The sequence below is a fragment of the Ahaetulla prasina genome, chromosome 2, assembly GCF_028640845.1.
Source record: "Ahaetulla prasina isolate Xishuangbanna chromosome 2, ASM2864084v1, whole genome shotgun sequence".
NCBI lineage: Eukaryota > Metazoa > Chordata > Lepidosauria > Squamata > Colubridae > Ahaetulla > Ahaetulla prasina.
In genome coordinates this window covers 151,145,123-151,158,723 of record NC_080540.1, presented here as the reverse complement: position 1 = coordinate 151,158,723, position 13,601 = coordinate 151,145,123, and the positions used below count along the sequence as shown (strand labels likewise).

General features: G+C 39.4%; 2 protein-coding genes across 6 annotated transcripts in view; both read left to right on the top strand.

The window, feature by feature from the left end:
* Positions 1-13,601, top strand: part of STXBP4 (syntaxin binding protein 4) — a 103,543-nt gene that overhangs the window by 37,679 nt on the left and 52,263 nt on the right. For all 5 annotated transcript variants that reach the window (XR_009153085.1, XM_058165811.1, XM_058165810.1 and 2 more), the window contains exons 14-16: positions 2,376-2,472; positions 3,880-3,974; positions 5,035-5,124. Coding sequence is in view for 4 of the 5 variants with exons in the window: in XM_058165811.1 (XP_058021794.1) it covers positions 2,376-2,472; positions 3,880-3,974; positions 5,035-5,124 (282 nt within the window). In the remaining variant the exon portion in view is untranslated. The remainder of the gene's footprint in view (positions 1-2,375; positions 2,473-3,879; positions 3,975-5,034; positions 5,125-13,601) is intronic.
* On the top strand, positions 5,760-11,712 carry LOC131189619 (uncharacterized). Its single transcript, XM_058165818.1, has 2 exons — positions 5,760-6,095; positions 11,269-11,712. The coding sequence occupies exons 1-2, from the start codon at positions 5,823-5,825 to the stop codon at positions 11,566-11,568; spliced, it is 573 nt and encodes a 190-aa protein (XP_058021801.1). The 5' UTR covers positions 5,760-5,822; the 3' UTR covers positions 11,569-11,712.

Sequence of the window (13,601 nt, the reverse complement as noted above, 5' to 3'; positions counted from 1 at the left end):
ATGTCTGAAAAATCCCATTCTTAGGGAATGGAATGGAATGGAATGGAATGGATTTTATTGTGATCCATTCATGAAAGAAGAAATGAAAAATAAAACTCGCAAAACTAAATAATTATAAAAGTGATGTCAAAGTACAAATTATTTAACAAATAGTAAACCAAAAATTAGCCACATTGAGGAGAATGAAATTATCGTACTTTTTGGAGTATAAGACGCACCTTTCCCCCTCTAAAAGAGGGTGGAAATGTTGGTGCGTCTTAAACCCCGAATACAGCCATTTTTGGTCTCCTGAAGCCCCGCCCTGCGCATCTTGTTTTTCGCAAAAACAGGGCACATAGAGGCTTTGGGAGACCTGCAGAATGCTCCTATGGGCTGGAAGGGCAAAAATGCCCCCATGTTTCACAAAAATGGGGCACACAGAGGCTTTGGGAGGCCTGCAGAGTGCTCCTGGGGGCCAGGGAGGGAAAAAACTTTTTTTTTCTTGCTTACCTCTTTGAAATCTTGGTGCATCTTATACACCGGTGTGTCTTATAGTCCAGAAAATATGGTATGTTGGCCACGTTGATTGTAATTGGAATGAACCCAGTTAGCATAAAAGTCTCACATGGTGAGGAGTGAACCCCACTTCTCTCTCTAATAAAGGCAAAACATGGCAATGTTTCAATAACTCTTCACTGGGGAAGAGTCTTTGTTCAAATGGAATATTCTGAAATTATACCTCACCTAAATCTTGCCAGGGCTCTTCTGACTTTGGGAAATGTTATTTGGCTTAAATATTTTGCCAGCTTGAAAAAAGAGAAATGACTGCCTAGGGGCATATGTTTAGGCAGGACACCTAGATCTAATTGGCTTTCCAGATCTGTGGCACACTGTTCAAAGGCTGCTCTGTAAGCTCACATCCCATCATTAGAATTGTTTCATCGTATATGAGAAACCACATATTTTAATTTCTCATTTGTCCTATTCTAGGACAAGACAAAAATCAAGTCTGAGCCTCTGTGGCTCAGACTGGTAAGACAGTCTGTTATTAACACAGCTGCCTGCAATTACTGCAGGTTCTAGTCCCACCAGGCCCAAGGTTGACTCAGCCTTCCATCCTTTATAAGGTAGGTAAAATGAGGACCCAGATTGTTGGGGGCAATAAAAGTTGACTTTGTATATAATATACAAATGGATGAAGACTATTTCTAACATAGTGTAAGCCGCCCTGAGTCTTTGGAGAAGGGCGGGATATAAATGCAAATAAAAATTTTTTTAAAAAAATTAAAATCAAGAGGCCAAGCTTAAGATGGGATAGAAAAGTAGTTTAACCAGTATAAGAAGAAGCATATCTAAATATGTGCCTCAGTTTTAGTCAAGCGGGACTCTAGGTGCAAACCCACATTAGGAACACTTAAAACACTTTAAATTTCACCTGTGAAACTTAAAATATATACATTAAAAATATAGACTGTATCCTCTCCAAGGGAGTAAAGAAGCTTATATGATCCCAATTAGGCTCTGGACAGAAGTTGTTTGGTTAGTGCTTTCCATATTTAGGAAAATTTCCACTTGATATTTGAAATGTTCCCATTATTCCTTATGATTCCTTCCTTGAAATATCTACAATTTGAGAAAAAAATGCTTGGTTCTCAGTAGTGTAACTCTCCCCCACCTTTAAACACTTTTATCAAGATACTTTCATTACAGTCCACCGTTATTTTTTAAAATTGTTCAAAAGAGTAATTTATTTGCTTTTATTATACTTTCCATTTTACCTTTTAATAGTATTGACTGAAAAAAAACCTTGGATTTTGCAATGTCCGTTCACTTTTAAGACATATTATTTTGGTATATCTATTCTATAAAATTTGTTTTTAGGATTTGTTCTCTGATTTATTCTTCCTTTTGTCCTTTGTTTCTTTTAGAAGTAATAATGTTGTTAAAGAGTTGTCTCAGATTGCATCAGCTGCTTTTCAGAAATGTCCCTCTTAAAACTGTTTATATGTGGGAAGGCAGTTAGTCAATGGCTTTTATACATAATTTGCAAATAGGCCTTAGGCCAGTGAAGAATATCATCTTCTCACCATCACTGTTCTGAATTTTTCATCAGTTTCAGCCCCAGAGCCTGCTGAAAAGAATGAGATTACAGAACAATTTGGATTTGTTTGAATCTGAAAGCTGAACACTTTTTCTTTTAATCTGAGGATAGTATGAGAAACATTACATAGTGAAAACAGTTTCTTTACATGAAAAGGTTCACTTTCGGTTTATGAAAAGTAGAGCTACTACACAGGTTTTGTTTCTAACTCAGAGCTATAAAGCAAAGTCAAAGGCACCTTTTAGATTAGAAAACCCAGAGCCTCCTTATTTTGTGTTTTTTTTTCCTTGACCAGGCTTTGAAGTATCTTGGGATTCAGCCTACAAAAGAAGAACAAGAAATCCTAAGGCAGCAGCTACCAAGGGATTCTGAAGGAACCGTCTGTTTTGGAGGTAATTAAGTGAAGGGATTTTTAGGAAACTATAAGGGAGATTTCAGAATTCTACATACAATTCTTCCTAACAGAAGTCACTAAATGTGCTTCAGTGTTTATTCAATATTTGGTCAAGCACTCCATGAAGCCCCTATGTATAATGTCTATAATGTGAAGATTTGCATTCCCATTTTAAAGGTATTTGTTACCCAGCACTTTCTTACTTACCAATTAAAACACTTGTTAGACAGCCTTATTCCAATATTCTTAACAAAAAGACTAAATGTGCAGAACAAATTATAAGGAGCAGGAGGGTTAGTGAATCAAATTTGCAGATGAGGATTAAAGTTGGTTAAGACCATCTTAACTGTCCTCGTATTTTTGTTGTGAGCTTTCTCACAAGGGAACAAAATTTAGACAGACCTGATGCAGATATTATATTTTAGGATAATGAATGAAAATTTAAGGCCTGATCCTGGGTTTTTCAGAGTGGTGTTTTCACATAGCACATTTCCTCATTTTCCTTATTCTGCTCATCTTCACCATGAAGCAGGAATTGAGTTCTGCTCAGAGCTTATCTTTTTTTTTTCTTTCATTGTATAATGCAATATAAACACAATGCGAATTGAATTTTTATTAAATATTAAGCAGTCAATTAGGATTATGAGACTTAAGATTGCATTCTTAGCCATGGGCCCATTCCATCTTCAGAGGTAAGGCGATAGAATTCCCATTCCTGTTGATGTTTAAATATCTACACTGCAATAACACAATAGCAGATTTTAGAAGAGCTTTCCAACACACAAGAGCCCATGAAAACTATTCGCCTTTGAATCATTCAAATAGTCATTTTTCCTCAGGTTAACACAGGTGCTCAATATGCATAGCTGCATATGTGTGCACACACATTCACTTAGCTTTGCATCTATACTTCCTCTGAAGGATTTGCTTCAGTTATCAGATCAGTTAGAACTATCAATTAGTTACCTCTTTAATGAAAACTGTAATTTATCCTTACATTTGGTCTACATGACAGCAGTGGTGTGGTGTTTGCTTTTCAGATATGAAAAACAAACCAAGGTTGTGCTGCTCCATGCAATTTTAGTTTGGAAGGCAATTGCAAGACCATAGCTTTCCATTTTTATTTCATGCTAGTTTACCTAAATGAGTCTGAATGCATGAGGGGGAGAGGAGGAAGTGTCCAGACTTTAGTGCTTGCTCTCTTTTGTACCTTCGAGTCAGTCCTGACTCTTGGTGACCATACAGAAAAGTCACTACAGTTTTCTTGGCAAGGTTTTAGTTTGGAGCTGAAACTGACATTCTGAAATACTAAATAACTAACAGGTACTAGGTTGTTTAATGAAAAATATAAAGTTGACTTTTCTGTGATTGACACTATAGTATTCTGACTTAAATTATATGTTAGATTTTATTCAGGTGGCAAGAGATTTATTTTCTCAGCAGCTGGATGAGACTGGTCATAGCCCTGTACATGAAATTGCTAAATTACTAGATTCACAGGTAAATAATATAATTCTTACCTCCAAACAAAAATGATGAAATTTTGATTTAAAATTCCTTGACAATTTCCAGCTCACTGTGGTCTTTCAAAAGGATGACTAGAAAGGATATTAAGGAGCTCTCATAAGAAGGCGCAAATTACTTTCAATGCTGTTACACAATCATGGTTTTCCACACATTATAGCTAACTATTGTGCACAATGTACATTTGTTTAAAATAGTCTTCCCAACTTCACTTGAGGGCAGTAGGTGGAGAAAGCTTATATCAAATAATTGTGGGTGACAAATTAGGCATTAATAGCAGCATGATTCTGATGCCCTGGAGTTACAGCATCTTCTAGGTGACTGGCTTGTCCACAGGCAAATTAAAAACTTTTTCTTTAAAGACTCCAGCAATTATTGAAAGCTAACCATTGGATTATAATCTTCACTTACTTTTCTACTGCTGTCTTTCATGAGTTATTTGACTTGTTGTCATTTTAATTATAGTTTGTGAGAGTTTAACTAGACCAGTTGTGTGCATATTTATTTATCTGTAGTAAATAAATCAAGCTTGCTTTCACAAATGTAAAAAGCATTGCAAGTTAAATTACTGCAGGTAGTCCTCAACTTATGATCACAATGAAGCCCAGAATTTCTGTTATAAGTTGTTGCGGTCGTACATTGAGGCACCATGTGACTGGACCTGATTTTACAGCCATTTTAATGACAGTCATAAAAAAAATCACCACTTTTGCTAAGTGAACCATGTAGTCTTCAAGTGAATCCAGCCTATTCAATGGACGCTTTTTGCGGTTTTCTACCAGAAAATGGCAAAAAAAGTCACAAATGTCAGTCATGTGATTGCAAAATGCTGGTAACCAGCAATAAATGTGAGCCATTTTGCCAAGCGTATCTATAGTTTTGTAACTTCATATAGCAGAAAGGAGGTTTTGTTTGGTGGACTGAATTAGAAAGCTTAAAGTATTAGGTTAAATAACAGACATATTATTATTTTTCTGTTATTTGTATCCATGTAGTCCCTCAACATCTTCTTCTGATTTTTTTTTACTTCATATAGCTTGTATCTTGTGATCATGTGGAAAGACATGAAATGGAACAACTTAGAAAAGAGAAAAATGAAGCTTTGAAAGAACTATGTCAACTGAAGGTGACATTTTGCTTTAATCAATTTAAACATCCGCAGTAACCTTTGCTTATTTTAAACCTATTGCAGTACTTACCACTTAGTAAAAAGATGAGCTAAGTGTAGAATGATTAAATAAAATTAGTATTATTTGCTTTCTTTATACCATAATGTTAAAATTTCTTAGCTATGATGCAGTTTAATTTTGTTCTTGCTAGTGTCTCAATGCCATTTCGGACAGGGAGAAGAAAATATGCAGCAGTGATTTGTTCTTCTATAAAATGTCATAATATATCCATGTAACATCTGCTGCATGAGCTGTATTGGTTGCCAATTAGCTTCTGAGTACAATTCAAGGGCTGCTTACAATTTATAATCCTTTGTGACCTAGGGCCTGGCTATTTGTGGGACTGCCTAGCTCTGATATTTCCTACCCATGCTGTACGATGGGTGGGCATGGTGGATATTTTTTGGTTTGTGCAGAATGCTGTCTTGATGTTATGTTTGTGGAGGATCTTGCTGATTCTGTCTGTGGTGCCTCTTATATATGGGAGGAGGGCTCTGCCGTTTTCTTGTTCTCTGTCTTGGATTTTAGTGGGGGATTCTTTTTGGATTAGTTTGGTAATCTTATTTCTCTGGAATCCAGAACTATCGCCAAAACTGAACACTCTAACAACAGAATAATCAGAGAAGCCATCGAGATAGAAAAACGCCCACACAGCATGAACAAACGAGATGATACCTCCCGCCTACCAGCCATTTGGAAACCCGCCCTTATTGACAAACGAGTCCCTAACACGAGGAATGACACCAGACCCACACTCACGAGGTCCACACAGGATGTCACCACCACACATCCACCCAGAAAGCAGACCCAAACCCACACTGATCAGGAAGCACGACCAAGGACCAGAAGCCAGACCGCAGCTGCAACATTAGCCATTTCAAACCCCTCCAATCCATACATACAGCAGACAGACACCCACTATGAAGATGTAGCACGACCACAAACACGAAGCCAAACAACAGCAATGCAGCTCACCATCCCCCTGCAACTCAGACTAATCTGAGCACAACCAACCCCCACCCAAACAGGACACAGCCCCATCCAATCAGAGCACAAAAAACCCTCCATCCAATCAGAGCACAGCCAAGCTCCAACCCAATCAGTTCAAACCCCCACTAGCAGTTAAAAAGGAAGAAACAGCTGCAATCACACATTGCTCCCAGAAGCACGAAGCTGAAGCCTGAAGATGACGAATGAGACTTCGTCGAAACGTCGCCAAGACACTTCCAATTTTACGCGGGAGAGAACCCGAATATAAAAACACACACATACACACATACATTCTTTGTTCTTTTGGATTTTTTTAATGTTGTATAGTGCTTGAATCATCTGTATTTGGACAACCTTCTTAAATAAATAGAGTCCTTTTCCCAGTTATTGTTCACCAGTAATTATTTCTGGCTGCTTTTTAATTTATATATTAATATTCTTTTAATCCATTCCATTCCCATTGATCCATTGTATTTTTGGTATATTGCCCTCAAACCTTGCGGGGAGCGGGGGGAGTGGAAGTTGAATGAAAACACAATTTATTTTGTATATAAATATACAAATAGAATGAAGACTATTGCTAACATAGTGTAAGCCGCCCTGAGTCTTCGGAGAAGGGCGGGATATAAATGTAAATAAATAAATAAATAAATAAATAAAATTTTTAAAGTATCTTCCCTTTTAATTAGGAAGAGGTAAAGTGACTTGCACGTTAAACATAATTCATGGAGACTACTTGGGAACATCTATGCCATTTTTTTAGCAACAATATGGGTGTGTTTTGCTATTACCGTCTGCAATATTTTTTTGAGTTCCCAATCTAGTCTGTAAGAATTCCCCGGCGGCTTCCATTCTAACAACCAGACCCAACTTGGCTTAGCTTCACAGCTCAGACAAGGTCAGCCAAGTGCAACTACATTCTGAGGAAGTTCATTTGCGAACCCTTTTGTTTTATTGTATTGTGTGGGTTGGTGGATTGGTTGGTTTAACTGATATTGCAACTGCTTCCATTGTTGCTGCTGTTGTACTTAAGAACTCTGAATTTCCTAAACGATGGCCTGCTCAGTAACTGACTCAATATAGCTTGCAACATAGACATACTCATTTAACTTTCATTCAGAAACAAAACAAAATAAAAAATAGGAATCATATAAAGCTGTGTTTCTTAACAAATCCTGCTACAACATACAATGTTGCTAGGTACTGTCCAGTAAGAAAAATCATCAGATGGTGACCTGTGTTATAAACTAGATTTAATGAACAACTAATTTGCCATATTAGAATGCCTTGTAATTTGATAGATGTACCATATGCCACCCATCTAATGCTGCTACCTTTCTTTTAAGTTTCTCTCTTTTTAATATACTTTTATTTTTTCATTCAGGTAGCTATTATATCTTATAGCTTTTCATAATCTTTTTATATATTTTTTTTTATTTTTACTCCTGATGTATCCTTTATGCTTTTTTAATGACTGTACCCCACTTTTCCTATGCTGACCTATGACCATAATAAAGTTTTGATTGATGCTTCTTAACAAGAAGCATAGATTTCTAGTCTTAAACATGTGCTGGGCTTTAAACCTTTTCAAAAGTGTTACTTAGTGTAAGATTTTAAAGGCTGTACTGGCAGACTGTTTCTGGGGTCATAATTTTTGTTTCATTAGTTCTCTACTAACTTCATGAAACAATCACTGTTCCTATGTGATTGCCTGCACTAAGAGTTAATTTGTTAAGTAATTTAAAAAAAAAATTGTTTGATTATGTCCTTGGATATGTCCCCAGGAAAAAATTCTCTGCAGACTTCCACAATATGTCTTCAATTCTGGCAACGTGTAATTGCTATTGCTACCTATTCCAGTGATATATTGTTGGATCATGTGCATGCTTTAATTTGTAACTGCACTGCTTTAATTTTGATTATTTTTAACTATGGGCCTCACTGAACTTATTTATGTAAAGCTTTGATTAAGTAGAATTAAGAGGGATTGTTTAACCAACTGAATTAAATGTGATGAAAGTAAATAGAAGTCAGAAAGTACAGAATCTCATATGGGGAGGTCTCCTGAGATTATTTCTGTAAAGAAGGGAAATTGAGAGTTTTTTCCATCAGGGATTTTTATATCAGTCTTTCCCAGTGTGGACACCAAATCTCAGCGATAGTTGGCTGCACATGATAGGAATTAATCCAACACATCTGCAAAACATAAGTTTGGAGATGCCTAACTTTGTAATTATTTTCACAAATGCTTTGAGGCCCCATGTAGATAAACAAAGTTTGTTTAAGAATATACTCAAATATAGCCAGAAAAAGTAGCAAGTGGCAAGTGGGGAAAGGACAAGAGGAAATAGAGAGAGAGGCATTCTCACAGGCTATCTTCTAGCGTAGGGGCTGTTTTATGACTTGTTCTGCTAACTGTGATAGCTAGTCTACAAGAGCACCCATAACATAGTCAAAATGGCCTTAAAAAGGACCCAGGAGGGGTCTTTGGCACTCTCAGAGCTTGCAACCAAGAAAGCAACCAAGTCACTAGCACTGATGAAGTTACATAGTTAGACTAGCACTGATTATTGTTGCCTAGTTTGGGTTAAGGAAACGTCTGCAAAAATACAACCAAGCTCAGAGAGCACTACGGAGCTCCTCATTTCAACCCTGAGCCACAAATATTCTCCTTTAAAGGCTGCCAGGGTCTGTGTGGGAGATCGCCTGCTTAAGCCAGCGTTCTGAATTACTTTGGAACAGAGGAAGAATATATATCTATGAACACACAGCCCTAAAGTCCATTTCCCAATAGGAAGAAATTCAGTCACCTTTGTTCATTTGTTCCAGAAGGGAATCACATTTGCATGTATGTATGTGGTGGAGTATCAGAATTGCACTTGCAGTTCTCCAGTTTTTTAAAACAAATTATTCAATGAAAATTTGAAGTATTTCATTTCTTTTGAGGAGAGCAGGATTCCCCATTTACTTGCACCCCGACTGATTTTCCCATCACAAAAATGACAATCCAATTAGAAGTTTCCTCTTTCCAACTAAAATTTGATCTGTTACAATCTTCCTTTAACAATATTGTGGGGAACATTGGTTCCTTTTTTCCTCTTTTGCCAGCATTTTTATATCTTTTTTTAACCCACCATTTTAAGGCAAATTAAGCATTTTTCTCTCAACTATCTATCTGTCTGTCTGTCTGTCTGTATGTATGTATGTATGTATGTATGTATGTCTTTGGTTGTTCAGGTTTTCTCCCGTGTAAAATTGGAAGTGTCTTGGCGACGTTTCGACGAAGTCTCATTCGTCATCTTCAGGCTTCAGCTTCATGCTTCTGGGAGCAATGTGTGATCGCAGCTGTTTCTTCCTTTTAACTGCTAGTGGGGGTTTGAACTGATTGGGTGGGAGATTGGCTGTGCTCTGATTGGATGGGGTTTTTTTTGTGCTCTGATTGGCTGGGGGTGTGTCCTATTTGGGTGGGGGCTTGGTTGTGCTCAGTTTAGTCTGTGTTGCAGGGGGATTTGAGTTGGTGAGCTGCATTGCTGTTGTTTGGCTTCGTGGTCGTGCTACATCTTCATAGTGGGTGTCAGTCTGCTGCATGTATGGATTGGAGGGGTTTGAAATGGCTAATGTTGCAGCTGCGGTCTGGCTTCTGGTCCTTGGTCGTGCTTCATGATCAGTGTGGGTTTGGGTCTGCTTTCTGGGTAGATGTGCAGTGGTGACATCCTGTGTGAACCTCGTGAGTGTGGGTCTGGTGTCATTCCTCATGTTAGGGACTCATTTGTCAATAAGGGCGGGTTTCCAAATGGCTGGTAGGCGGGAGGTATTATCTCGTTTGTTCATGCTGTGTGGGCGTTTTTCTATCTCAATGTCTTCTCTGATTATTCTGTTGTTAAAGTGTTCAGTTTTGGCGATAGTTCTGGTCTTTTTAAAGTCAATATCATGTCCTGTGACTTTAAGATGTTGGACCAGGGAAGAAGTTGGTTCCTCTTTTTTGACTGAGTTCTTGTGTTCTTCAATGCGTGCACTTATTCTTCTGTTGGTTTGTCCGATGTATGTGGTGGGGCAGGCGGTGCATGGGATTTCATATACTCCTTGATTTTCTAACTCAATTTTGTCTTTGGGGTTTCTTAGGATGGTGGATATTTTTCTGTTTGTGAAGAATGCTGTCTTGATGTTGTGTTTGTGGAGGATCTTGCTGATTCTGTCTGTGGTGCCTTTTATATATGGGAGGAGGGCTGTGCCGTTTTCTTGTTCTCTGTTTTGGATTTTAGTGGGGGGTTCTTTTTGGATTAGCTTGGTAATCTTATTTCTTTGGAATCTATTGGATGTTAGTATGTTAGTGAGAGTGTGTAGTTCGGTTTTTAGGTGTTGTTCGTCAGCTAAGCATTTTGTTCTGGAGATGAGTGTCTTGGCTACGGAGTTGATCTGTGCTGGGTGGTGGTGTGAGAGTGCGTGCAGATAGCGGTTTGTGTGTGTTTTCTTCTGGTAGATGGTGTGTCCTAGGGAGCCATTGGGTTTCCTGTAGACTAAGACATCCAGGAAGGGAAGTTGGTTGTTAACTTCTGTTTCCATGGTGAACTGTATTTTGGGGTGTAGGCTATTGAGGTGTGTGAGGAAGTTGTCAAGTTTTTCTTTCCCGTGTGGCTAGACTTTGAAGGTGTCGTCTATGTATCTGAGCCAGAGTTTGGGTTTGTGATCAGATTTTTCTAGAGCTTGGGTTTCAAAGTGTTCCATGTAGAGGTTGGCAATGACCTACATACAAACCAAAGACCTACATACAAACACCTGTGAAAACCTCAGAAAACACACACACACACACACACACACACACACACACACACACATATATATATATATATATATATATATATATATATATATATATATATATATATATATGTAGGTCTTTGGTTATTCGGGTTTTCTCCCGCGTAAAATTGGAAGTGTCTTGGCGACGTTTCGACGACGTCTCATTCGTCATCTTCAGGCTTCAGCTTCGTGCTTCTGGGAGCAATGTGTGATTGCAGCTGTTTCTTCCTTTTTAACTGCTAGTGGGGGTTTGAACTGATTGGGTGGGAGCTTGGCTGTGCTCTGATTGGATGGGGGTTTTTTTTGATCAGGAAGCACGACCAAGGACCAGAAGCCAGACCACAGCTGCAACATTAGCCATTTCAAACCCCTCCAATCCATACATACAGCAGACAGACACTCACTATGAAGATGTAGCACGACCACAAACACGAAGCCAAACAACAGCAATGCAGCTCACCAGCTCAAATCCCCCTGCAACTCAGACTAATCTGAGCACAACCAAGCCGCCACCCAAACAGGACACACCCCCAGCCAATCAGAGCACAAAAAAACCCCATCCAATCAGAGCACAGCCAAGCTCCCACCCAATCAGTTCAAACCCCCACTAGCAGTTAAAAAGGAAGAAACAGCTGCAATCACACATTGCTCCCAGAAGCACGAAGCTGAAGCCTGAAGATGACAAATGAGACTTCGTCGAAACGTCGCCAAGACACTTCCAATTTTACGCGGGAGAAAACCCGAATAACCAAAGACCTACATACAAACATCCGCGAAAACCTCAGAAAACATATATATTTATTTATTTATTTATTTATTTATTTTATTAAATTTTTATACCGCCCTTCTCCCGAAGGACTCAGGGCGATGTACAGCCAAGATAAAACACGAAATATATACAAGTTAAAACATTTAAAACCTAGCAAATTACAAAAAGGCTGAATATTAAAATTTAGTTTTAAAATTTTAAAATTATTAATAAAACCCCAAATTAAAATTTGACACTATTATGCCAGTCCCGCTTGAATAAATAGGTGTTTTTTGAGCTCACGACGGAAGGTCCGAAGATCAGGCACTTGACGTAAGCCAGGGGGAAGTTCGTTCCAGAGCGTCGGTGCCCCCACAGAGAAGGCCCTGCTCCTGGGGGCTGCCAGCCGACACTGTTTGGCGGACGGCACCCTGAGGAGACCCTCTCTGTGAGAGCGTACGGGTCGCTGGGAGGCATAAGGTAACAGCAGGCGGTCTCGTAAGTACCCGGGTCCTAAGCCATGGAGCGCTTTAAAGGTGGTAACCAAAATCTTGAAGCGCACCCGGAAAACCACAGGAAGCCAGTGCAGGCTACGGAGTAGTGGTGTTACGTGGGAGCCACGAGCGGCTCCCGTTACCACTCGCGCATATATATATATATATATATATATAGGTCTTTGGTTGTTCGGGTTTTCTCCCGTGTAAAATTGGAAGTGTCTTGGCGACGTTTCGACGAAGTCTCATTCGTCATCTTCAGGCTTCAGCTTCGTGCTTCTGGGAGCAATGTGTGATCGCAGCTGTTTCTTCCTTTTAACTGCTAGTGGGGGTTTGAACTGATTGGGTGGGAGCTTGGCTGTGCTCTGATTGGATGGGGTTTTCTGTGCTCTGATTGGCTGGGGTGTGTCCTGTGTTGGTGGGGGCTTGGTTGTGCTCAGTCTAGTCTGTGCTGCAGGGGGATTTGAGCTGGTGAGCTGCATAGCTGTTGTTTGGCTTTGTGGTCGTGCTACATCTTCATAGTTGGTGTCAGTCTGCTGCATGAATGGATTGGAGGGGTTTGAAATGGCTAATGTTGCAGCTGCGGTCTGGCTTCTGGTCCTTGGTCGTGCTTCCTGATCAGTGTGGGTTTGGGTCTGCTTTCTGGGTGGATGTGGTGGTGACATCCTGTGTGGACCTTGTGAGTGTGGGTCTGGTGTCATTCCTCGTGTTAGGGACTCGTTTGTCAATAAGGGTGGGTTTCCAAATGGCTGGTAGGCGGGAGGTGTCATCTCGTTTGTTCATGCTGTGTGGGCGTTTTTCTATCTCAATGGCTTTTCTGATTATTCTGTTGTTAAAGAGGTTAAATTTGGCGGTTGGTTTGGTCTTTTTTAAGGCAAAATCCTGTCCTGTGACTTTAAAGTGTTGGACCAGGAAGAAGTTGGTTCCTCTTTTGAATGAGTTCTTGTGTTCTTCAATGCACTTATTCTTCTGTTGGTTTGTCCAATGTATGTGGTGGGGCAGGCGGTGCATGGGATTTCATATACTCCTTGATTTTCTAACTCAATTTTGTCTTTGGGGTTTCTTAGGATGGTGGATATTTTTCTGTTTGTGCAGAATGCTGTCTTGATGTTGTGTTTGTGGAGGATCTTGCTGATTCTGTCTGTGGTGCCTTTTATATATGGGAGGAGGGCTGTGCCGTTTCCTTGTTCTCTGTCTTGGATTTTAGTGGGGGTTCTTTTGGATTAGCTTGGTAATCTTATTTCTTTGGAATCCATTGGATGTTAGTACGTTAGTGAGAGTGTCTAGTTCGGGTTTTAGGTGTTGTTCATCAGCTAAGCATTTTGTTCTGGAGATGAGTGTCTTGGCTACGGAGTTGATCTGTGCTGGGTGGTGGTGTGAAAGTGCGTGCAGATAGCGGTTT